Below are 25,656 nucleotides of genomic sequence, written 5' to 3'. Positions count from 1 at the left end.
ATTGAACCCATATTCACTCTGAAGAATTGTCATTTCCTGTTTTCTAATTCCTTTAGAATTCTTCCAGTGGGCTAACCTCAAGCTTATCTGTTGGTTCTTTCCTGAATCTTCTGCTCACCCTCTGAGTGTGGGGACGGTATCGCCCTTCTCTTGACCTCCTCTCATTTTCTTGCTGATTTCTGCACACTTGTGGATGGAGGCTCAGAGATCTCCTCGGTGAATCTGGGCAGACCCCGAGACCTCCCTGAGAACGTCGAGGCATTCCTTGTCCCTGTCAGGAGCCCACGTTACAGAGCACAGGGCGTGCCCAGCATGGCGCAGCACCCCGGACCCGGCTCGCCGCATGCCTGGGAGGACAGGGTCTGGACCATCTTCTTCATCCATTTCCACGGGCCACCTCGCGCATGCACAGAGCTGGGTTTAAGTGCAGAGGTCGTCCACGGGTGGTGGCCACAGCTCTGCAGGTGCCTCCAAGTCTCTGGGACTGGGCCTTTCGTGGCTAGAACCCCTGTCTCTGGTCGGACAAGCACAGACTCTGTTCTCTGAAGTTCTTGAAAACTTCCTCTGGAGCAGCCCAGTGCCGACATCCAGTGGGCTCAGCCCACCCTGCATTGGCTGGAGCTCCCCCCCCCCGGGGGCCTGTTTGTTTGTCTCTGTTTCCCACCTTGGGGAAGCCTCAGAGACAGTGGGGTCAGTCCAGCAGACGGTCGTGTGGATGGGAAAGCAAGGTCAGTCCCAGGAGGGCTGCCTGTGGTGTCAGCCTCCTCTGCCCGCCCAGTGGGTGTGGCCTCCTGTGCTGTCTCCCTTATCAGAGCTTCGACCTTTGGGCCTTCCCTGGTCTCCCCCAGCCTCTCTCAGCCTTGGCACTGGCCTCCCTGAGCTGGAACTGCTGAGTCCAATCTACCGGGAACCCCTCCAAGCCCCTCCACCCAGCACAGCGTGGTCCAGAGCAGGCGTCTCGATGCAGTGGCCAGGTGCTGGGAAAGGCTTCCACAGAAATCTCCAGAACCCACAGTCATGGAGAATGGCCTTCTCAGCTCCTCCTCAGCCTGTTGTTCCCAGCCACCAAGAGGTGGTGGGGAGCACAGTGAGGACATGAGGCTTCCAGGAAATGGCAGTGGGTGCAGGACGAGAGAAAGGTCTCGCCTTTCATGGCTGCTCTGATGGGGAGGCCCACTCGGCCCTGGCCCTGTGCTGTCTCCTCCACGTCCCTGAGCTTGTTGTTCTCCTCACACCTCTGTGAGGCAGGAATTATCACCCTCCCTCTTTAAGTCTCAGAGAGGTTAAGTAACTTGCGCAAAGACACACAGCTCTGAAAACACTTGTGTTCATCTCATTGCCTTGTGCACAGCACTTTATATCATTTGATGCTAACCCTGTGTGAGAAATCTTACAAGATAATGCTGAAATATTTTTGGAGCAAAAGATATAATGTCTATGATTTGTTTAAAAATAATTTGGAGGGGGGCCGGCCCGGTGGCGCAAGTGGCTAAGTGCGTGCACTCCACTGCGGCAGCCCGGGGTTCGCCGGTTCGGATCCCAGGCGTGCACCGACGCACTGCTTGTCAAGCCATGCTGTGGGAGCGTCCCATATAAAGTGGAGGAAGACGGGCACAGATGTTAGCCCAGGGCCAGTCTTCTTCAGCAAAAAAAAAAAAAAAAAGGAGGAGGATTGGCAGATGTTAGCTCAGGGCCGATCTTCCTCACAAAAAATAATAAAAAAAAATTTGGAGGGAGGGGGACGTGTGTGAGGGGATAGAAGAAACAAGTTTGGCAAAATGTTGGTACTTGTTGAAGCTAGGTGAAGGGTTCACATGAATTCATGGTTACTATTCTGTTTGTGTGTATTTGAAATGTTCCATACCAGAAGTTCGATAAAAGTTAAAAATAATCCCCATATGCCTGAATTTTGGAAAGAACTTGATCCTCATCATAACTCACATTTACACAGGTGACTTCAGGGACTCTTTGCTGCAAAGCTGTGTGGTGACAATCATTTTACTGATGAAGAAACCGAAGCTCAGAGGGGCGAGGGGCCTTGCCCGAGGTCACACAGCTATGGTTTCCAAGCCTGGATCTGGGCTCATGCTCTGAGTCTTAGGGGCCCAGCCTCATCAGTCTGGTTTGCTGCTCACCAGCTCCTATCTGAGCCGAGCCTGAGCCCGAGCTGGGGGAGCAGCCTGCAGACTACCTGCAGCACTCAAGCGCCTGGAGGACATCCCCTTTGGAGCAGATGGTCTGTGCGGAAGGGCGACTTGGGGGTCACAGAGACACATGGGAGCACTGTCCCGGGCCTGGGGGTCGGGTGGGGGCCGGGGAACTCGGGTTCCAGCCCACACTGCTCAGCACACCTAATTGGATCCCAAGGGAAGGAGTGGGAGATGTTCTGAATGATTTATTTCTGCTCCGAGAACCCACACCTGGTGGATGGCTGCTCTCCATTCACAGGGCTCGGTTGTATCTTATTTTCATCCACTGGATGGTCAGAAAAGACTTCCCAGCACAGCCCTGACAGGTTCTCGGGAGTTGGTGAGGAGTCACTGCTTCTCAAGGAAACCAGCCCAAGACTTACACCTATCCTCCACCACCGCAGCCAGAATGGCAGGGTCTGCCTCTGAAATGCCTCTGCCAATGGCAGAGGCAGGCCTGATAAGGGTGGATAATCCAGTCTGGCTTAGACCTCAGGCTGCTGAAGGCCTCCTGGGAAGAGGGAGATGAAGTAGGAGACAGGACTCTTACCCCCTTATATACCCTTTACTCCATCCATCCACCCACCATCCCTGTACCCATCTCTTCTCCACCCATCTGTTATCACCCACCTCTCCTTTTATAGTCACCCACCCACAGATCCATCAATTTACTCATCTATCTTTCTTTCTTCCTTTCTAACATTTGCCACTCACCCATCCACCCACCCCTCCATCTACTCATCCATCCACCCACTCATCCATCCCTCCACCCACCCACATATCTACCTACCAACTCATCCATCCATCTATCCTTATTCATCCATCCACTCACCCACCCACTCACCTTCCCACCCATGTTCTCACCCACCCACTGACACCCACACATACCCATCCACCTACCCTCCCATCCATCTGTTCATCCATCCACCCATCCACCATTCCTACCTTTCTCTCTCCCTTCTTTCCATCAATCTTTCCACATCCACTCACCCCATAAATTCACCTACCTACCCAATTACCCAAACATCTATCTTCCGCCCTCTACTCATTCATCAAAGTAGCCAACTATCTATCCAGCCAGTCAGTCAGCATCTCCCTTCCCTGCTTCTCCCTCCCCATCCTGATCCATCCAGTCATCGAGCCTTCCCTGATCCTGTTCCCTGCTGCATCCTAAGCCAAGCATCATGATCCCCAGATGAATCAGGGGATGCAGAGGAGGAGAAGCAGATGACCGTCATCTCACCAAGCCCTCAGAATAGCTAAGTTACTTGCCTGCTATGTGAAGTGACCCCAGGGCAGGGCCTCCCTTTCTGAGCCTCAGTTAGGTCTCGGACTTGATGGCTTCCTATAGTCGAAGCTGCCCTAGCAGTTTTCCTTTGCTTCACGTGCAGCTGGCTCTGCCACGTGCAGACCCACTTTGGGGCACATTACTCGCTACTGGCTTGCCATGTTCAGTCTCCTCCCAGGGCAACTGACGTGCACTCCTCCCCATGTTCTCTCCTTCCAGATAAAGCAGTGTCAATGCTGGCCACGGCATCATTCTGGAGATGCCAATAAACCTGCCCCTTCTAAAGGGGCCAGGAGACCTGTGTCCCCTCTGCAGGGCCCTTCTTTGTATTCTCATGATACTCCTGGGCGTGGGAATTTTTCTCCTTCTTTCATCCATCAGGGAAGTGAGGCTTGGAGACCTTTAAGTGCCGTCCCCAGTGTAACAGCTGGGAGAGCTGGGTAGGGCAGTGGGTGCAGAGGTACTCTGACTGCCTCCCAAGCCACTAGAGTGCAGGGGCCATTTACCCCAGAGTGTGGTGTTAGCCGCAGGGGCGCCCTCTCTCCTCCTCTGCTGCCCCCCTGCAGGGTTTACAGCTTGCCCCTGGAGGCTGAGAGGATCCCAGGAGAGCCTGTCCAGATGAGTGTGGCAGTTATTCCCACTATTGCTGTTATCGTGGTTCATCCCGCAAAGCCCTTTTCTGCCCCCGACTGGCAGGTCCTTGTTCAGGAGCACTGACCACCTGCCCCCGATGTGGTGCAGGGGCAGGAGGGGGAGGCCCCTGTTGCACAGGGCCCTGGACGAGGGCCCTGCCAGGCTGGCCCAGTGGGTCACAGACCAACAGCCTGACCATGTGACCACAAAATTGCACGAGGGGGTGGAATTCCTCGCCTGCCATCTGCTGCCCTGGATGAGAGCAAGACAGGAGAGAGGTCAAGAGCCCAGGCCTGGACCCGAGGCCTGGACTCCCTGCCAGGTCTGCAGTGCCCGATTCCCTGATGGGGCAGGAAGGGGCTGTAGTGTGCAGGTGGGGAGACAAGGGCCCTGAGGGGCCTGGCCACAGTCTCAGGCCGGGGCTGTGAGGGTGCAGACAGTTAAAGGCTGCTCGCCCACCTCGTCAAAGGGGGCGATGCGGCCCACCATGTCCTTCAGATGCCCGATGGTCGACTCCTCCTGGAAGTCCCGCGGGAAGGTCTCCGTCCACTCGGCCAACAGTTGGAGCAGTTTGGGGCCAAACTTCCGGACCCGAGCCTGAAAGGCAAGTGAGGGGCGTCCGCGGTGGGTGAGGGGTGCTCTGGAGGGGTGCCACCAGCCACTGCCGCTGCCACTCACTACTGGTCCTGTGCCCGGGTCTGAGCTGCCAGGCGGCGGTGGCCAAGGGGGGACAGGCCTCGTGCCTTCTCTGTGTCAGGCGACAGGGACGGGACACAAGGAGGGGGCAGACCACGGGGGGCAGAGGGGGGCAGGCACGCTTGGGGGAGCGCGTCATCTGTTTTTGCTGCCCCGCGTCCCATCTCCCTTTCCGTGGTGACAGCACCTCAGTTTGCCTTCGGGGTCTCCCTCTTCTTCATTCCCAGCCGGGGGTTCAGGGTACCGACCCCACCCCATGGCTCTAGGAGTGGGCCTAGATCTGTGCCGGCCAATCAGAGTACGCACAGTCCCGTCAGGCGCGGTGATTGGCTCACAGATGGGTTTGTGGCCTAAGCTAAGCCAATGAGATGGGGCTTTCATTGGGACCTCCTAAGACCTTCCAGAGACTGGGAAGGTGGGCGAGAGCCCGGGCACCGGTCCCCGCGCAGGGGGCGCCCGCCGGAGAGGGAGGCTGGCCCTGGAGAGGGAGCAGAGTGTCGGAGGAGAAAGACCGTTCTCACGAGGCGGGACTGGAGACTCTGCAGTTTCCCGAGCCAGGAGGGTCCCTTTGCCGTGGACCAGGTGAAGTTGGGTTTCTGTCACTGTAACAGTGGAGCCCAACCGACACGCGTGCGAGGGATCTGGCCAGGGCAGAGGAAAGTTTACGGGGAGCCGGGGAAGGCTGGGCCATCAGCGCACCCCACAGAGGAGGGAAGGGGGGAACAGAGTGTGCTGGGGGCAGGAAGCCCAGCAGATGCTGCAGGGCCATCCAGATGACAGGGGTCCTACTGACAGGGCTCTGGGGGCCCCGGTCTGGGCTTGGTGTGAGCTCAAGGGCTCCCATAGGGCACTGGGGAACAGCACCCGCGTTACAGATTCGGGCTCTGTCCTTCTGGCTCTGGGCCTCAGACACGTCAGAAACCTGTGGGCTCTGTCAGGAGAATGGGACAGTCACTGCCTCTCCGAGAGGTTGGTGCACGAGGGCACGGCAGGGGAGCGCCGGTACACTCAGAGGCCCCCGGCTTCGCCCCGCCCCTCACCTTGTCCAGCACCGGCTTGTCCAGCTGCTGCTGCTCAATGCACAGGTGGCAGACCCGGGCCAGGAGCTCCCGGGGCTCGATGAAGAGGCGGGAGCTCAGCAGGAAGGTGAAGATGTAGGCTTTCTGGGGGCACACGAGAGAAAGGCAGCAGTGTTCACAAGGGCACTGGGGGGCATGCCTCCCAGCCCACCCGGCCCTCTAGGCCCAAGGCCAGCCCCGGCCCTGTTGTCTTCCCTGTGGCTGCTGCCCCTCCTCCCCACTGGGTTGTCACCCACCTCAGGGTAGTAGTCTGCCGTGGGCACCAGGTGCTGGATCAGGGTGTCTAGGGAGGCCGAGGATGGAGCTCTGTCCAGGAGGGGCTGCCTGGCCTGCTCGCCATCTGTGGGCCCAGCAGGGGGTAGGCCAAGGCTACCCGGGGTGACCATGTTGGAGGCGCTCAGTGTCCGGGGCATGCCTGCCTACAACGGCAAGGAGCAGTTGGGGCACACCTGAGCTGTAGCCTGTTGGTTCCCCAGGCTCCTGGCTGGGCAGGCCCTGCCTCCCACAAGCACTTCTGTGCCCCCCTGAGGCCAGAGATCACTTCCTGGGAGGGCTGCCAGGGACCCCTACCCACAGCACAGCATCCTCTGGGACCATCTCTCCTCCACTCTCAGTCCAAGCCATTTAGGGACTGACTCTTTCCAGTGTCCACTCCCACCCCGAGTGAAGGTTGCTTTTGACAAGGCCTAGGCAGTCAGCATATTCGCCCATGCCCCTGACCATAGAGATTGGATCAGAGATGGGCTTGATCCAAACTGGGGAGCTCAGGGGGAAATCCCAGAATTTCTGTGGCACTTGGAAGCTCTTTCCCCTCGGACCCCTGAGCCAGTAGAATGGCACTGTTGGAGCCATCTTGTCCCCACAAGGAACCAGGAAAGTAGGCACATTCCTGAGGTTGGTGTGTGAGGCCCTGGATCCTGCGGTGCCTGAAGCTGCTCTGTGGACATTACATGAGCCTGTTTAAGTTGGGTTTCTCTCAGGTGCAGCCAAACAGCTGCCCTCTGTAGCCTGGCACTCCAAGCTCTTTGTGATTAGGACCCGCTGACCCTCTAGCTGTTCCCTCCTGCAGGAAGGCTCTCCCAGCATCTTCACCCCTCCATCCCTCTGGACACAGCTGATTCTCCTTGTCAGCACTGTGAGTGCTTGGGGGGCTGCTGTTGGTGCCTGGTGCAGCAAGGCCACCTGTGGTTGTTGTATGGGGACCTCTCCCTCCAAACCTCTTCCAGGCAGCGGTCAGGGCGTGTGCTCTGACCCGGCACTGACCTAGGGGCCTGGCCTGCAGCAGGCGCCCATCCACGTGTGTGCAGTGGACCCATGCTTCCTCTGCCATGCTCTTCCAAGCACCCTGTAGGCCAGTCTTCCTGAACGAAGCCTGCCGGGGCATTCATAGCAACCAGTCCTGGCCAAGCCTCTGACCGTTGGACCATCCCCATCCCGGACATTCAAGTCGCCCCCACATTCTCAACCGTGGAGTCCTGCAGGCCCACCACAGGGACTTCCAGGGATCAGTCTCCCCATTGCCCTGCTCCCCTTGCCCCTGCTGCCCCCACGCAGACCTTGACCCAGGTGACCTGGCCCTGAGAGTAGAGACAGATGGACATGGAGAGTCAGAGCTGACATTGGGGATCAGAGGGAGCCCCGTGGAGGGCCATCCCGAGGGTGTGTGGGTGTGAGAGGTGCGGGGACTGGGTTACAGCATGGGGAGGGCTCCAGAACCCGTGTGGGTGGCAGCCCGGACAGTCCTGGCCCTGGGGACAGCACAGCAAAGCTGTGAGTGTTCAATTTTCAGCCGATAAAACTGTAAAATTACACAAAACCACCTCCTGTCCATCCCAATGGGCATGCAGGGAGCTGCCTATGCTCCTCGGGGAGTGGTGGTCAGCTCTGGTGTAGGCTCCGGCTCTGCCCCATGCTCTTCTATCCACAAGTTAGAAAACTCTTGAGGCTGGCAAGCTCTGCTCTCTCCTGCCGGACACCTGGCACCTTCTCCCTGCAGTGCTGGGCCTCCCCCGGATCCCAGTCCAGTGTTCTCACAGACGAGCCAGTAGCTGGGGTGGAGGTGACTCTGGAAATCTCTCTGCAGGGCAGGGTGGGAGGGGCCTTTCTAGGGAGGCCAGGGTGCTGCCACTTCAAGAGAGGAGCTGGGAAGCTCCTGAAGCACCTCGGGGCTGGCCTGGAACTGGGGGCTGCATGTGGGGCGCTGGGTGCTTGGGGCAGGGGAGGGTTCACCAGCTCTGCTCTGGAGCAACAAGCTCACACTGGAGGCCAGGGGTGGGTGGGGACAGAACCATCATGACCCACAGGGATGCCCAGAGAGCAGACAGGCTGCCAGTGTGGCCCTCTGACCTCCGACCACCCATCATGTCCCCAGCTGGGCTCAGGCCTGGTCTCATGGATGGGCTTGCCTCTGCTGCAGTCTCTGGTTCCCTTGCGCTGTAGCTGAGGGTCACTCATTCATGCATGTGTGCATGGAGCGACTACTGGCACTGTTCTAGGCACTGCGGACCAAGCAGGACCACTCAGAGCTGGCGAGGGGTTGGGGAGAGGCAGACAAAAACAGGCCAAGGTTTGCAGAGAGACTGTGCCACTGAGGCACGTGCTCTGCAGGGTGTGCTGGAGTGAGGGGAGAGGGGTGACAGCTCCCTGCTGGTGGATGTTCCCTCAAGGAGGTGGGTGAGGTCAGAGTCTGCCATTCCTACTGGCCCTCCCCACAGGTGTGCTGATGCAGACAGGGCAGTGGGGGCCCACCCCTGGCCTCTGTGTGAGGACTGTGGGGGTGGGGGTGAGCTGCAAGCCGGCCTCTTCCTCCCTCCAGCAGGGGCTCCAGGCTGCCTGGAACAGAGAGGGCAGGGTGTGTGTGCCTGTGCTGAGGACAGGGCAGAAGGCAGTCCGCAGAGAGACTTGCCAGGCAGGGACCCGCGTGTGCAAAGGCTCAGCCGAGCTGGGGGGCAACGTGGTGTGATTGTGGGAGTGTGTGCTCAGGTGGCAGGAGCCAGGCTGCGGTTCCTGGAGGCGCAGTGGTGAGCGATCAACTGGGGGACCAGGGAGGGTGCAGGGTGGAGGGGGCATCACATGTTTGGGTGCAAAAACAGCTACATGGAGATGGAGGCCCCCCCACCATCCGAACGCCCCCACCCATAAGTAACTGCTTTTGTTAGTTTCTTATCTATCTTTCCAGAGCTTCTTTAGGCAAGGACAAGGACATATAAATACATATTCCCTCTTTTCTGTCTTTATTACACAAAAAAGTAGCACATTGTACACACTCTCTTGTGCTCTTTTCACTAAAAACTCATTTTGGAGAGCTTTCCATGGCAGGACAGAGCCTGTTCATTCTTACTTTTTAACAGCCTCACAGTGTGCCATTGTTTGGATACGGATATATATATATATTTTATTTTTTGGTGAGGAAGATTAGCCCTGAACTAACATCTGTGCCCATCCTCCTCTATTTTGTATCATGCCACCACAGCATGACTTGATGAGTGGTGTAGGTCCACACCTGGGAACCAAACCTGCAATCTTGGGCCACTGAAGGGAAGCACACCTAACTTAACCACTACACCACCGGGCTGGCCCCCTGGATGGGGATAATTTTTAAAAGCCAATGATGAAGAAGCAACCCAAGTGTCCATCGATGGCTGAAAGAATAAACAAAATGTGGTCTATCTATACAATGGAATATTATTCAGTCTTAGAAAGGAAGGAAATTCTGACACATGCTACAACATAGATGAACTATGAAGACATTACACTAAGTGAAATCAGCCAGGCACAAAAGGACTGTATGATTCTGCTTATATGAGGTACCTAGGGTAGTCAAATTCGTAGAGACAGAAAGTAGAATGGTGGTTGCCAGGGGCTGGGGGAGGAGACAATGGGGAGTTATTGCTTAATGGGTACAGAGTTTCAGTTGTGCAAGATGAAAAGAGTTCTGGAGATGGATGGTGGTGATGGTTGCACAACAACGTGAGTGCACTTAATGCCACTGAACGGTACACTTAAAAATGGCTAAGATGCTAAATTTTATGTAATGTGTATTTTACCACAATTTAAAAAAAAAAGCCATGATGGGAAAATTGTTTAGTGTCACAATTTCCCTTGAAAATCCTTGAAATCACCAGTAAATTCTCCAATCTGTGCTTCAGTGAACAGAGCCTGCATGATATACGTGAGCAGGTGTTGGGAGTCTGGGGCCAGCATAGACGGGCTCTGAGCCCGAGGGTTCCTACAGACGGGGTCGCTACGGACTGGCAGGCTGCTCCGCCTGTGCCTTGAAGAGCCCTTTCAAGCTCTCTCTTTGCCTTGCTGGGGGCACGGGGCTCCGTGTGTGAGAACAGACTTGTGCATGGTATGACTCCAGTAGGTGTCCACTTTATACCCACTAAATGAACAAGACTTAATAAAATACCCAGTGCTGCCTGGCAAGTTGGAGCAGCCCTTTAAACACTGCTGGGCAGGGGTGTACATTGTCACATTCCCTTTGAATTGTACAAGATTTGGCTCTATGTGCGAAGAGCCTTATGTTTGATAGTGCCCTTTCACTTTAATCAAATCCTTGGAAATATATCCCAAAAAAATTATCTCAAGAGGAAAAGCATGGACAGGAGTTTGCTTTGGCGTTAATTATAAGCAGTGAACAAAGTCCAGAGTACCATGGATGATGAACACGAGGAGAACGGACAAGCACATCACCATACCCACTAGTGGAGTTTCTGTTGCTGTTGACATGATCGTCATGAAGACTTGGCGATAACACAGGAACGGTTATGGGATAACAAAGTGAAAACGGCAGGAGAGAAAACTGCACATCTGACATGACACAGATGATACTATTCGAGTGGATAAAACCATGCCAGGGCACTGAAAAATGCATCATTGATGTGCACGCCCCCTTACCCCACTGTTGTTACTGTTTTAGTGTCATTCATTCACGCTGAAGGTAAGCTCAGTCATCAAACGAAGCCCCAAGGGTGAAGGGCCCCAGGAACACCTGCACCACTCCCAGGGCGGAGTCAGGGGCATGCTCACCCTGTGACGAGGTCACCGAGGGGACACTGAGAGGAGATGCCTTGTTCTGGCACACAACCGAGAGTGGCTGAGCTACGGTTTGCACTGCAGAGTCCACTTTCTGACCTGTCTAGGTGAGGCCCCCTTGCCCCAGGACGAGTGATGCGCCACACCTTCACACACGCTGGACCCGCCTGCCTGGCGCCCCTCCTGACTCCCGGGGCCCCTGGGCCTCTGCAGCCCCAGGCCTCACACTGGCCTCGGTCTCCCTGCACCACGTGCTATCTAGGAGGAGCCTGGCTTGCTCCCTGCTGCACCTGCAGGGCCTGCCCTGTGCCTGGCACAGGCATAGTGGGTGCTCAGTCAAGACGTGTGGCATTCAAGTGACTCAGTGATGCTGGTGAGAAGTGATGAAGCCTGGAATTAAACAGTGCAAACGGGGATGTTGAGGAGAGGCCAGAACGCCAGGCACTAAGTGGTGGAGTCAGCAGGAGGGAGGAGCTGGGGAGAAGCTTGGGGTTCTGGCCTGGGAAGGCTGATAGAGCTGCTCTTCCCTCCCTGACCCCCATCTCATCCCTTAGCCCTCCCTTCTTACAGATGAGGAAACTGAGGCTGAGAGAGGGAAAGGCAGGGCTCACAGGCTGAATACCTGGCAGAGCTGGGACTTGAGCACAGGTGTGTCTGAACCCCATGCCCTGTTCCTGCCCACCAGCCCACAGGGGCACTGATGCTGGCGTCCCCAAGCCACAGCGTCAAGAGGACGCAGTCAGACTCCTGAGGTGTGACCAGCGGTGCCCAGAACAGGAGGAAAGAAGCACATGCTGGCTGGCGGTCGGTCACAGCGGCCCCTCCAGGCACCGCGTTTGGCCCGTGGGCGCGATGGGGATCTCCCGTCCGTGGCGCCTCGGCTCCTTCCCAGCCCAGAGCCGAGTTCCCGACCCGAGTCACTCCTCCTGTGCCTCCGTGCGCAGGGTCGGCCTTCTCCGCATTCGTTTCCTGTCCTTCCGGCTAGAACTCCGGGGTTTTGCTTTGGGGAATAACCACGCCCTCTGGTGAATACTGACCAGTCGTGGTGGGACTGGGCCAATCAGACGCCGCCGCCCTGGAACACGCACCTGGAGGGGGCCTGACCTGGGGAGGCCCGACCCCGCCGCAGGCCAGGCGTGGGAGGGGCTGGGGTGGCTCCTAGGCAAGGGCTTCTGCCGCGGTTTCCCTGCCCAGCCCCACCCCCTCAGCAGTATCTGTGTCTCCCCCTGTTTAGGTCTCCAGGCCTGGCATCTGGAGGTCCTGGAGCTCCCGCGACAACTATACGGGGACAGCCTGCATTGTGTGGATCGGGTCCGCAGGAAGGCCAGCGGAATGAGGGGAGAGGACCAGCCGGCCGCCAGGGCCGCCTGGGCTCCATCCGTCTGGGGCTGAGCCCTGGCAGGCCACCCACGCTGGGCCTCGGCGCCCGCCAGGTTTCTAGGTTTCCAGGACCGCGTGGCCTACGCCTAACTCCTCCATGGGAGCCGGGGAGACGTCTCAGGGACAAGCGAGGACGCATCAGGATTATAAGGAAGGCGCAGGCCTAAAGGAGGATCTTCTTTCATTCCCCAACTTCTCACGGACATGTGGGTGTGTGACTTTCTTCTTCACCCGCCCGCACAGAAACATGCGGCAGAGGGCCCTGTATTCCTCCGCAGCGTGAGGCCGCTGGTGAGAGGCCAGGGCTGTGGCCAGAGAAACAGCTCCGCAGGGCTCCCGGGGCTGACCACACGCTCAGACCTTCCAGGCTGAAGAGACGCCAGGACTCCTGACTTGTATGTTTTGTATTCTGATTTTAAGGGTGGCAATTAAATTCATCTTTTAGAAAAAGCCCCTGTGGGGGCCACACCGGGGGCCAAAAGCACATTTAGAAATAACAGCTGTCTCTCCCAGGTGGCCAGTCTACAGCCCCACTCTGTTGTCCCAGCCCCCAGCACCGGTGGTTGGCATTAAAAATCTGCAGAAGATGGAAATCCATCAAGTCTCTGCACCTGGGTGGTGAGTGCAGCGTGTCTTGGGGACTGGAGAGGAGAGGTTCTCTCAGGCCTCCTTCTCTGGGTGGGCACTGGGCCAGGCGTGGTGGAGGGGACAGAGGTAAAGGATGCTCCTAGAGGAGAACCCTGCCGGTAGACTCCTCTGAGCTCTGAGAACAGGGAGAGGAGCCGATGAGACCACGTGCACCAAGCACCAGCACAGTGCCTGCCGGGAGGAGAGAGGGCCCCCCACGGGCGCTCCCCGCCCGCAAGGGCCTGGAAGCACAACACCGTGGTAATTCCAACTGCTAATGAGGCTCTGTGTCACCTGGACTCCTGCGGCTCACAGGGTTTCCCCGCTGGCGGTGGCTTCATGGCTTTCCCGGCTCTTCCAGCCCTGCAGCTACAGCATCTGCTGGGGATTATCCCTGCTGGGGTAGCCTCAGGCGTCCTGGGCCCACGGCTCCACAGCAGAGCCACTCTACCCTCGCCTTAAGATGTAGCAGACGTTCACACATTTACATATCGTCATGCCACCATTTCTCCCCTCCCCCGTTATACCTTTTTAAAAGTTCTGGTGAAATATGCTTAACATAAAATTTACCACTTAACCATTTTTAAGTGTACACTTCAGTGGCATTGAATACATTCATGCTGTTGCACAACTATCACCACCATTCATCTCCAGAACTTTTTCATCTTCCCCAACTTAAACTCCATACCCATTAGATAACTCCCCACTCCCCAATCCCTCAGCCTCTGGGAACCGCTGTTCTGCTTTCTGTCTCTGTGAATCGGACTACTCTAGGGACCTCCTGTAAGTGCAATCAGACAGTATTTGTCCTTTTGTGACTGGCTTATTTCACTTAGCATAAGGTCCTCAAGGTTCATCCATGTTTTGCAAATGTCAGAATTTCCTTCCTTTTTAAGAGTGAATAATATTCCACTGTGTATTTATACCACATTTGCTTCATTTATGCACCCATCAGTGGATGTTTGGGTTGCTTCCACCTTGGCCGCGTGGTTTCCAGAGCAGCTGCACCATTGTACATCCCACCAGGGACGTAAAAAAATGCTTGTTCCAGTTTCTCCCCAGCAATGCCAACATTTGTTGTTTTCTGTATTTTTGATAGTAGCCATCCATTCGGGTATGAGGTGGTATCTCACTGTGGTTTTGATTTGCATTTCCCTAATGATTAGTGATGTTGAGCATCTTTTCATGTGCCTGTTGGCCATTTGTATATGTTTTCTTTCGAGAAGTGTCTGTTAAGTCCTTGGCCCATTTTTGAATTAAGCTGTTTGTTTTTTGTTGTTGTTGAGTTTTAGGATTTTCTTTAGGTATTCTAGATATTAATCTCTCATTAGCTTTGTGATTTGTAAATATTTTCTTCTATTCTTTGGGCTGCCTTTTTACTCTGATGATAGTGTCCTTTTATGCACCTAAGTTTTTCATTTTGATGAAGTCCAATTTCTCTACTTTTTCTTTTGTTGCTTGTGCCTTTGGTGAAATATAAGAAATCATTGCCAAATACAATATCATGAAGTTTTTCCCCAATGTTTTCTTCTAAAAGTTTTATAATTTCAGCTCTTATATTTAGGTCTTTGATACATTTTGAATTAATTTTTGTATATGGTGTTAGGTAAGGGTCCAACTTCATTTTTTGACATGTGGATATCCAGTTTTCCCAGCACCATTTGTTGAAAAGATTGTCCTTTCCCCATTGAACAGTCTTGGCACTCTTGAGGAAAATCATTTGATTATACACAGGGGTTTATTTCTGGGCTTTATATTGTTTCATTGGTCTACATAGCTCTCTTTATGTCAGTACCACACTGTTTTGATTACTGTAGCTTTGTAGTAAATTGTTAAATCAGGAAGTACAAGTCCTCCAATTTTTTCTTTCTTTCTTTTTTTTTTTTTGGTGAGGAAGATTAGCCCTGAGCTAACATCTGTTGCCAATCCTCCCCTTTTTGCTGAGGAAGATTGGCCCTGGTCTAACATCCGTGCCCATCTTCTATGTGGGATGCCTGCCACAGCATGGCTTGATAAGCCACGCATAGGTCTGCGCCCGGGATCCAAACCTGCGAACCCCAGGGTTCCTGAAGCAGAGTGCGTGAACTTAACCACTACACCGCCGGGCTGGCCTGTTTTTCTTTTTCAAGATTGTTTTGGCTACTCAGGGTCCCTTGAGATTCCATATGAATTTTAGGATGGATTTTTCTATTTCTGCAATAAAAACCATTGGAATTTTGATGGAGATTGCATTAAATCTGTAGATTGCTCTGGATAGTATTGACAGTATTGAGTCTTAACAATATTAAGTCTTCCAATCTATGAACACAGGCTGTCTTTCCATTTATTTGTTTTCTCTCATTTCTTTCAGTAATGTTTTGTAGTTTTCAGTGTCTTTTGCTTCCTGGGCTAAGCTGATGTAAGTATAAGTTCCTAAGTTTATTCTTTTTGATGCTATTGTAAATGGAATTCTTTTCCTAATTTCCTTTTGGATTGTTCATTGTTTGTGTATTAGTTGTGTAGAAACACAACTGATTTTTTGGTGTTGATTTTGTATCCTACTTTGCTGAATTTGTTAATTCTAACAGGTTTTTTTGTGTGAAATCTTTAGGGCTTTCTACATACAAGACCATGTCATTTGCAAACAACATTAATCGATTTTCATATGTTGAGTCATCCTTGCATTCCAGGAATAAATCCCACTTGGTCATGGTGTGTAATCTTTCTAATATGCTGCTGAATTCAGTTTGCTAGTATTTTGTTGAGGATTTTTGCAGCAATGTTCATAAGAGAGCGTGGTCTGTAGTTTTCTTTTCTTGCTATGTCTTTGGTTGGCTTTTGTATTAAAGGCAAGGCTGACCTCAGAATGAGTTAGGAAGTGTTCCTTTCTCTTTATTTTTTGGAAAAAGTTTGAGAAGGATTCGTGTTAATTCTTCTTTAAATGTTTGGTAGAATTCACCCAGAGAGACCATTAGGTCCTGGGCTTATCTTTGTCAGGAGGTTTTTGATTACTGATTCAATCTCTTTACTAGTTATAGGTCTATTTAGATTTTCTATTTTGTGATTCAGTCTTAGTAGGTTTTGTGTTTCTAGGAATTTGTCCATTTCATCTAGGTTATCCAATGTGTTTGCATACAATTGTTCATAGTACTTCCTTATAATCTGTTTTATTTTTGTAAAATTGGAAGTGTCCCCACTTTCGTTTCTGGTTTTAGTAACTTGAGTCTTCTCTCTCTTTTGTTTTTTTATTATCAATCTATCTAAAGGTTTGTCAATTTTGTTAATCTTTTTGAAGAACCAGATTTAGGTTTCACTGATTCTCTCTATTGTTTTTCTATTCTTTATTTTATTTATCTCTGCTCTAATCTTTATTAGTTCCTTACTTCTGCTAGATTTGGGTTTAGTTTGTTCTTCTTTTTCTAGTTCCTTAAGTTGTAAAGTTGGTTTGTTGATTTGAGATCTTTCTCTTTTTTTAATGTAAGTTTTTACAGCTATAGATGTCCCTCTTAGCACTGCTTACACCTCAGTCCAGAAGTTTGAGTATGTTGTGTTTTCATTTTCATTTGTCTCTAAGGATTTTCTAATTTCTCTTGATTTCTTCTTTGAACCATTGGTTGTTTAAGAGTGCATTGTTTAGTTTCCACAAATTTGTGAATTTTCTGGTTTTCCTTCTATTGGTGATCTCTAACTTCATCCTGTCATGGTTGGAGAAGACACTTTGTATGATATCTATCTTCTTAAATCTATTGAGACTTGATTTGTGGCCCAACATGTGGTCTATCATGGAGAATGTCCCCTGTGCACTAGAAGAATGTGTATGCTGCTCTTATTGGGTAGTTCCATATATGTCTGTTAGAGTTAGTTGGTTTATTGTGTTGTTCAAATCCTCTATTTCCTTATCTTCTGTCTCATTGTTCCATCCATTATTGAGAGTGGGGTATTGAAGTCTCCAATGATTACTGTAGAACTGTCTATTTGCCCCTTTAATTCTCATAATTTTTGCTTCGCATAATTTGATGGTCTGTTTTTAGTTGTGTAAATGTTTATAATTGTTATATCTTCTTGCTGTACTGAACTTTCTATTAATATATGACATCCTTCCTTACCTCTTGTAACCTTTTTTGATTTAGTCTTTTTTTGCTATTAGTATAGCCATCTCATTCTTTTTTGGTTACTGTTTACACAGAATATCGTTTTCCATCCTTTCACTTTTAACGTACAGTCATGCACCACTTAACGGCAGGGATACGTTTTAAGAAATGTGTCATTAGGTAATTCTGTTGTTGTGTTAACATCATAGAGTGTACTTACACAGACCTGGACGGTACAGCCTACTGTACACACCTAGGCTATTTGGTACTAATCTTATGGGGCCACTGTTGTGTATGTGGTTCGTCATTGACCGAAATGTCGTTATGCAGCATGTGACTGGATTTACGTCTTTGGATCTAAAATGAGGCTCTTGTAGACCTGATTTTTTTTTAATCCATTCTGCCAATCTCTCTCTTTTTGACGGGAAAGTTTAATCCATTTACATTTAAAATAATAACTGTTAAGAGGGATTTACTTCTGCTATTTTGCTCTTTTTTCTATATGCCTTACAGCTTTTTGTCCCTCATTTCCTGTATTAGTATCTTCTTTTGTGTTTAGTTAATGTTTTGTTTTGAAACATTTTAATTCTTTTCTCATTTCCTTTTGTGTATATTCTATAGCTATTTTCTTTGTGGTTACCATAGGGATTACATTTAACATCCTAAAGTTATAACACTCTAATTTGAATTTATACTAGCTTAATTTAAGTAGCATACAAAACTCTGCCCCATACGGCTCTGTCCATTCACCATTTCAGTTGATGTCACACAATCATATCTTTATGCATTTAGTGTCCAAAAACATAGACTAATAATTATTTTTTTAAAAATGCATTAGTTCTTAAATCATGTAGAAAACAAAAAGTGGAGTTAAAAATCAAAGTTACCATAATACTAACTTTTATAATTACCCATGTATATATCTTTACCAGAGATCTTTATTTCTTCATATGGCTTCAAGTTACTGATTAGTGTCCTTTCATTTCAACCCGAAGGACTCCCTTTAGTATTTCTTATATGACAGTTTTAGTGGTAATGAACTCCTTCAGCTTTTGTTTATCTGGGACTGTCTTAATTTTTCCCTCCTTTTTGAAGGACAGTTTTGCTGGATATAGGATTCTGGGTTGACAGTGTTTTTACTTTCAGCACTTTGAATATTTCAACCCACTGCCTTCTGGCTTCCAAAGTTTCTGATGAGAAATCTGCCAAAAATCTTATTGAGGGTTCCTTGTATGTGAGGAGTTGCTTCTCTCTTGCTGCTTTCAAGATTCTCTCTTTGTCTTTGTCTTTCAACAGTTTGATTATAATGTGTCTCATCATGGGTCTCTTTGAGTTTATCTTACTTGGAGTTTGTTGAGCTTCTTGGATGTTTATATTTATGGCTTTCTCCAAATTTGGGAAGTTTTCAACTATCATTTCTTCAAGTAATCTCTCTGCTCCTTTCTCTGTCTCCTCTCCTTCTGGGACTCTCACAATGTGTATGTTGGTCTGTTTAACGGTGTCCCATGGGTCCCTTAGGCTCTGTTCACTTTTCTTCAATCGTTTTCCTTTCCGTTTCTAAGACCCAATGATTTCAATCATCCTATCTTCAAGTTCACTGAATCTTTCTTCTGTCTGCTCAAATCTGCTTTGGAATACGTTTATTCCAAAGTGAACTTTTCATTTAAGGTGTCATAATTTTCTGCTCCAAAATTTCTTTTTGGTTCCTTTTTATGCTTTCTCTCTCTTTATTGACATTTTTATTTTGTTAATACAGGTTTTTAACTGGCCACCTTCTATTTAACTCATAAGTCCATCATCTGGTCTTTCTCAGGGATGGTTTCTTTTTTTCTTTTTTATTGTGGTAACATTGGTTTATAACATTATATAAATTTTAGGTGTACATCATTATATTTCAATTTCTGTGTAGACTGCATCATGTTCACCACTCAAAGACTAATTACAATCCATCACCAGACACATGTGCCTAATCACCCTTTTCACCCTTCCTCCTCCCCCCTTCCTCAGGGATGGTTTCTGTTGATCTATTTTTTTCCTTTCAATGGTCCATACTTTCCTGTTTCTTTCTATGTCTTGTGATTTTTTGTTGGAAAATGGACGTTTGAATCTTATAATGTGGTAACTCTGGAAATCAGATTTTCTGTGTTTCCTGTATTTTGTTTTTGTAAAAAAATTGTAGGGTGCCTTTGTGCTGGGATCAGCCTGAGGTGTAGACTTAAGGTCTTTTTGGGTCTTTTTTTGTGTGTGTGTGAGGAAGATCAGCCCTGAGCTAACATCCATGCCAATCTTCCTCTTTTTGCTGAGGAAGACTGGCTCTGGGCTAACATCTGTGCCTGTATTCCTCCACTTTATATTGGACGCCGCCACAGCATGGCCTGACAAGCGGTGCATCGTTGCATGCCCGGGACCCGAACCCCGGGCCGCCAGCAGCAGAGTGCATACACTTAACCACTATGCCATGGGGCCGGCCCTTTTTGGGTCTTTTCTAAGCCTGCACCTTTTCATGGGCATGTGCAGTAACTGTTAAAATTCCCCCCTATATGTGGTTGCTTTTGATTGTCCTAAGCCGGCTCCCAAAAGGGGAAAACGGGGGAAAAAAGGAGGAAAAAAAACAGGCTCTGGCCCTTTAAATCCCTTGGAAGCCTCTTCAGTCAGTGGGGATCGCAACTATGGTGGCCTGCCTCTGTATGTGCACCTCCCTGATCAGAGGCAGCAATAAACATCAGAATCCAGACCCCTGCTATTTGGAGAACAAGGTCCTTATTGCCCACCTTGGCTCCCATAAGCTGCTCCAGGAACATGTGCATTGCTGCCTGCCACGAGGCTGAGGGGTGGGGGATGAGTTGCTGCTATCATGCTAAGACCTGACATTGACCAAAAGTACCTGGTATTTACTGTCCCAGCCTTCCTCTGGAAGCTGCAAGCCTTTGAATAGACTCCAGAGTGCTAAAATAGTTACATCCAACAGATTCTGCCAGTTCAGCTGCCATCCAGCTGGAGATGGAATCCTGGTGCTTCCTCCTCTACTGTCTTCCCTGATGTCCCCCATTATGTCTTTAACTAGATATTGCTATTGGGTTTGTATATGGATTTTTATATCTTATTAGTTCTAACAGTCTTGGGTTTTCCAGAGCCAATGACATCTATAATTAATGCTAATTTCATCTCTTCCTTTCTGGTGGTTAAACATCACTCCCTTTTCTTGTTATAATGCATTGCACAGAACTTTACAGCAGAACCAATACTGGTGAGAATAAGCATCTTATATTGTTCCGTCTCTCCATCAGGGTCACGTGTGCTCTGGGGACAGAGCTGAGAGACCTTCTAGGCTGATGTTCCTAGCCCCCTGCAGCTTTTTGGGACAAGCTGGGGCCACACAGCCCCTGAATCTGTATGTGTCCTGAAAGCCCCAGGTCTCCTCCTTCCCCTGACATGAGAAAGAGCTGCCCAGCCCAGCCTAGAAGGGCCTCTTCAGAGCCCTTGTTTCAGCCTCCTCAGTGTTGCATCTATCTATCTGTGCAGGGCCCCTAGGAGCTCTGAGGAGAGGCCTAAATTCCAAGCTTTTCTCACAGAGTCCAGTGTAGACCTGCACCCCAGGTAAGGTGTCTGCTGCCTCTTTGCTTGGGACTGCTTCTGATGCGTCTATGGGAACAGGGATAGTCCCTGTGCCCTTAAGAGATGACGAGCTGAACTCAGGGCCATTTTCAAGGGTCTTGGATGAAGTTCCTGCTCCACCTGACCAGACAGGTTCTGAGCTCCAAAGGTTTCAGTTCAAGAAGAAACAGATTCTGTGACATGCTTCCTGTGTCTTTTGTTCTCATCTTAGTCATTAAAACAACCATATGGGAATGACTGCCCACTTCATAGATGAGCAAAACTGGGCCCACAAGAGTGAAGTGGGGTGGACAAGGTTACCAGCTGGTGACTAGTACCTGGATCTTGGGCTCCCAAATCCAGTCCCAGTTCCTGGCCCTGGCCCAGGGAAGGGAAATTGGTAAAGGCTGAGTGGAAGACAGACATGGCCCAGAGATTCAGCAGGGAAGCTGGGTTCAGTGGCTGGGAGCTTGGGGAGGGCAACCTGGCCCAGCCTTCAGGAGGCAGGCAGCCCCCTGAGCAGTCCTTGATGGACTCAGCTGAAGGAGAGACCTCTTCCCACAGGCAAGCCCTTCCCCCACCCTCACAGGAACCTCAGGGGAGGAAAGGGTCCACCTGGGGTAGGGGCTGGACCATGCCAGCTCATGCCCGGCTGCTCTGAGCAGTGGCAGCATCTTGTTCAGGCCCCAACAAACCCTGTGGTCCTCTGCTTCTCCCTCCCTGACAAAGCCAGGAGCTAAGGCACTCATCTCCTTTCAGTTTGGGTCCCGTGAAGGGCTCCTCTCTGTTCCCTGCTGTCTGATGGGATGCTGTGGGGGTGCTGGGGCCTCCCCCAGGCCTGAGCCCAGAGGTTGTGCTTGCCCATGCTGGGAATGCACCTGGCCTTGCCTTCGGGAGGCCACCCAACAGACTTCGCTGTAAGTGGAGGACTGGCCTGAGTTATTTTTATGCTCCGTACGGCCCTCAGCTCCTCCTGACAGAGTCTGCTGCTTCCACATCTCGGGGCTCTGAGAGCTCAGGGCCAGGCTTGTAGGCAATGTGTCGAGTGCAGCTTGATAGCACCAAGACTCACCACAGGTCAGTGCCTGAAAATAGAGCTCTTCAGAAAGGGAAAAGTCAGCCTCTCTCTGGCTCCATGATCTACCCAGTTCCTCACTCTTGGTCCACATCCTCGATTATTTCCTGAGGACACACTTCTAGAAGGAGAGGCACTGGGCCAAAGGACATCAGTGCTTTCAAGGGAATCAAAATGTACCGCCCAATTGCTCCCCCAAGCCTGAGCGAAGGAGTTTTGTTTTAGCCTCCCAACCGACATGCTTCCTTACTTCCAGAAGCACTTCTCCCCACTGGCTGGAACTGTGGTTAAGGTGGGGTGGGTTTGGGGTAAACTGGGTCCTGGCCCGTGAGAGCAGCATCCACTCCTCCCACCCGCGAGCAGGGGACCCAGGTTATCCAATCAGAGTAAATCCTGGGCCTTGTTTGGAGACCACAGGGAGAAGTGTTCCCTTGAACACTTCTTTCTAAATTAGAAAGAATTTTTCTTCAGAATTTTGAAGGCATTATTTTCTGGCTTCTCTCTGAACTTCGTAGAATTTTTTTGTCCTGGTAGGGTGACCAACCATTCAGGCTTGCCCAGGACTGTCCTGGTTTTAGCACTGAAAGTCCCATATCCTAAGAAACCCCTCAGTCCCAGGCAAACCAAGATGGTTGGTCATCCCAGTCCCAAGTGTTTTGAGACTCCACAATGATACGCCTCTATGTGGGTCTTTGCCATCCCTTGTGCAGAGCACTTTCCAGACTCTCCAGATGCAAACTCATGCCCTCAGTGCTGGGAAATTTTATTAAGTCATTCCACTGATGACTTCCTCTCCTTCCTTTCCTGTTTGGAACACTGTGTATTCATAGTGGACCTCCTGGACTTGTCCTCCAATTTTTAATCCTCTCTATTTTCCATTTAAAAAAAACTTATTGCTCTACTTGCTGAGCTTTTCAATTTTATATTCCAAACCTTCTGTTTATTTCTGCTGATGTTTTTAATTTCTATGCTTATTTTTTTCTTTGAATGTTCCTTTTTAAACGTATAATGTTCTGTTCTTTTTTCATAGATGTAGTATCTTTTCTTGCCTCCCGGAGGATATCAGTAACAAGTTTTATTTGAGGTTTTCTTCTCCTTGCATTGCCTCTGCTTCCTCCACTTGGCCTTTCCCTGGTTTGTCCTGGTCTCCGTCTGCCATGTTGGAAGCATTCCTCACATGTCTGGGAACCCTCGGCTGCCAGATGGAGACTAAGACGCTGACTGGACATGCTGAGGGAGAGGGCAGGGCTTGTGGTCAAGCTCACTGTGGGGAGAGCTGGGTGGGGTGTTTCGAGGGAACTCAGATACTGGGGTTGGTAAGAGGAGCTGTGGGTATAACTCCTGATTGCAGCCAGCCCTTAATTCATCCTCAGGCTGGGGATCTGGCCCTCTCAGGTCTGCTCTATCATCAGTTCCTCCCCCACCTGCTTTCCAGCTTCCTTAAGTTTCTCACTGTTGTCACCACTCCTGTTCTCCCTGTCCTTGTGTTTGTGTATTAACAGAAGTCCCTTATGGTATTTTAGCAGCTCCACAGGCACTGTGTGCTCAGCCTGTTGTCCTGAAGCTCTCTCCAGCAGGACTGGAGGGTGAGCAGATGGAGGCCTGTGCTGCTGGCGGCCGTCTAGCCACCAAGGGGAGGCTGGGCACCCCCTGCCTTCCCCTTGAGGCAAGCAGGCCTGGCGGGGGCAGGAGGACAAGCCTTGACCACAATATTTGAGTCCTGAATCCAGCTGCACCTGAAGTCAGCCCTGCTGGTGGACTTTTTATTTATGTGAAACAATAAATTCCCATTTTTTGTTTAGGTCACTTTGAGCTGAGCCCCTCACTAGAAGTGGAAAGAATCTTGGTACTAAAAAATTGTTCCAGGTGACACTCGTGCCTGCAGGGCTCACAACTGCCCACTGTGGCCTCAATTCTCCCAGGGAAGGTGGACAGGGATGCACCAGTAGACTGGTCTCTCTGCTAACTTGGAGGTGCTTCCTGCAGATTCCCCAGTTCCTGTGGCTCAGCCCTGCACCCCTCCCAGGTCCCCCCGCAAGAAGCCATTTGGCTCTACCTGGGCCTGAGGAGCAGACAGTGTCAGGGAGGCCAGGGTCCCGTCGAGGCAGCCACTTCCTTCCATGTGCAGCTGGCCTCTGGGGCCTCCAGCCTGGACTGCCCCTGCTGGCCGGGCACCTGTGCATTTGCTCTATGAGCTAAGACACCTTCTCCAGCTGTGCAAGGGGTGGGCTCTGTCCTGGGGAGGGCACCCCTGTGTTGGTGACACACATTGGCCGTCGCTTCACACCTGGGATCACTCCATCTGACCCCCTGCAGCAGAACCTCCTGGGAGACCCCTGAACTTCCCTCACCCAGATTTCTCTCCTAATAATTCCAGCATCAACTCCATTATCCTTGTCGGCTTTCCCTCTGGGGAGAAAAAACTGGCCCCCTATTTCAGATAAGCCATATACGATATGCCTGTCACCAATGATACAGTGTTAGGAAAGCTTTTAAAATGTCTTTAAAGCTAACACAGAGAAAATCAACCTCTGGATAGGAGCACAAATGGAGGAAAAAAGGCAAGGAGAAGAACGTCTCACACCACGTGGTGATATTAGGGAAATGCGTCAACAAGACAGAGGACAGGAAACCGAGAAGGGGCACGTGCCCGCATCTGGCCGCCCTGGAAGGTCGTGGATACTGAAGAGAGGAGGTGCATCACTTAGGAGAGGAACCGATTTCCCCACCAACATTCCCGTTCCCCCACTTACACAGCCAGCCTGTAGCCTGTGCTCAGAGCCCCGGAGCCCGGGGGTGGGGTGAGGCTGGCAGAAGAGAGCAGAGAAAAATGGACTCTCTTGCCGGCTTCTGCTTTTTATATGCATGGGAGAGACATCATGGATACACGCAAGGCTCCTCCATAGCCCCCAGACTAGAAAAATGTCTCCCAGGCTTAGGGGAGAGGGAGGGGTTGTAGGGAGGCGTGGGGTGGGTGGGAGAGCACCCCCCCACCCTCTCACCCCTGCCCTTGCTCTTAGAGCATCTTTTGAGAAGTGAAAACCAGCCAGACAGGTGAGTGGGCTCCGATGGTAGAAGAGCCTGAGCCAGTTTCCAAAGGAGATGGTGAGAAAGGGCCGTGGGGGATCTGCCTCCGTGAGGCCCTGGACGGCACCGGGGACTCCTGGTGGCGTCAGGAGCAAGGGAGGCCAGGTGAGAACTGCCCCAGAGAGCCACGAGGCCAGCGCGTGGTTCACCTGTGTGGAACAGACGGGACCGTGGACACTGCCATGGGAGACTTGGGGGTCTCTAACATTAAGCTCTTAATCCTAGCTCCCTACCCTTTAGGGAGCTTTTAAAATGTCTTTAAAGCTAACACAGAGAAAATCAACCTCTGGATAGGAGCACAAATGGAGGAAAAAAGGCGAGGAGAAGAACGTCTCACACCACGTGGTGATATTAGGGAAATGCGTCAACAAGACAGATGACAGGAAACCGAGAAGGGGCACATGCCCGCATCTGGCCCTGGGGCCCAGGATGCAGCCCCACGAGGGCAGATAGCCATACTGACCCGGAGGAGGGTGGGGGACTGCCAGGGCTCTGAAAACAGGGCTCCGAAGAAGGCCAGCTGGAGGCCAGAGAGGTGAATCTGATACAGTCTTGCCTCCCCTACATGGCTGTGCCCCAGGAACACAGCACTCTTGTGCCTGCATTTGCAGGTCTCTGCCAGGAGCACCCTCTCCTCACCTAACAGGGCTGACTCTCCAGCATTCAGAGTGTGCTGGGACACCTCTGGGATATTGTGACCTATAATAAGAAATATATCCATCCCCATTCCTGGCACAGAGCTCCTAAGACCCTTAGAATTTCCTAAGTGATGAGAGTGATAAAGGTGTCTTGATATTCATAACAAATGCCTTTCAATCACACCTGATTTATGTTAATGAGGTGACTTTTGGAAAGCCCCTAGGATGGGGGTGAGGGTCGCTGGGGGAGCCAGCCATGTGAT

General features: G+C 51.0%; 1 protein-coding gene across 1 annotated transcript in view; it reads right to left on the bottom strand.

The window, feature by feature from the left end:
• Positions 1-25,656, bottom strand: part of RASGEF1C (RasGEF domain family member 1C) — an 87,165-nt gene that overhangs the window by 26,834 nt on the left and 34,675 nt on the right. Inside the window, exons 3-5 of the mRNA XM_087429192.1 lie at positions 6,122-6,304; positions 5,847-5,969; positions 4,570-4,707 (exon numbers count right to left, since the gene is read on the bottom strand). Coding sequence (XP_087285318.1) covers positions 4,570-4,707; positions 5,847-5,969; positions 6,122-6,298 — 438 coding nt within the window. The 5' untranslated portion in view covers positions 6,299-6,304. The remainder of the gene's footprint in view (positions 1-4,569; positions 4,708-5,846; positions 5,970-6,121; positions 6,305-25,656) is intronic.

Source organism: Ceratotherium simum, chromosome 4 (assembly GCF_057802395.1).
Source record: "Ceratotherium simum simum isolate JZ-2026a chromosome 4, ASM5780239v1, whole genome shotgun sequence".
NCBI lineage: Eukaryota > Metazoa > Chordata > Mammalia > Perissodactyla > Rhinocerotidae > Ceratotherium > Ceratotherium simum.
Note: the sequence above shows the minus strand (reverse complement) of the source record. Positions and strands in the feature narration are given on the sequence as shown.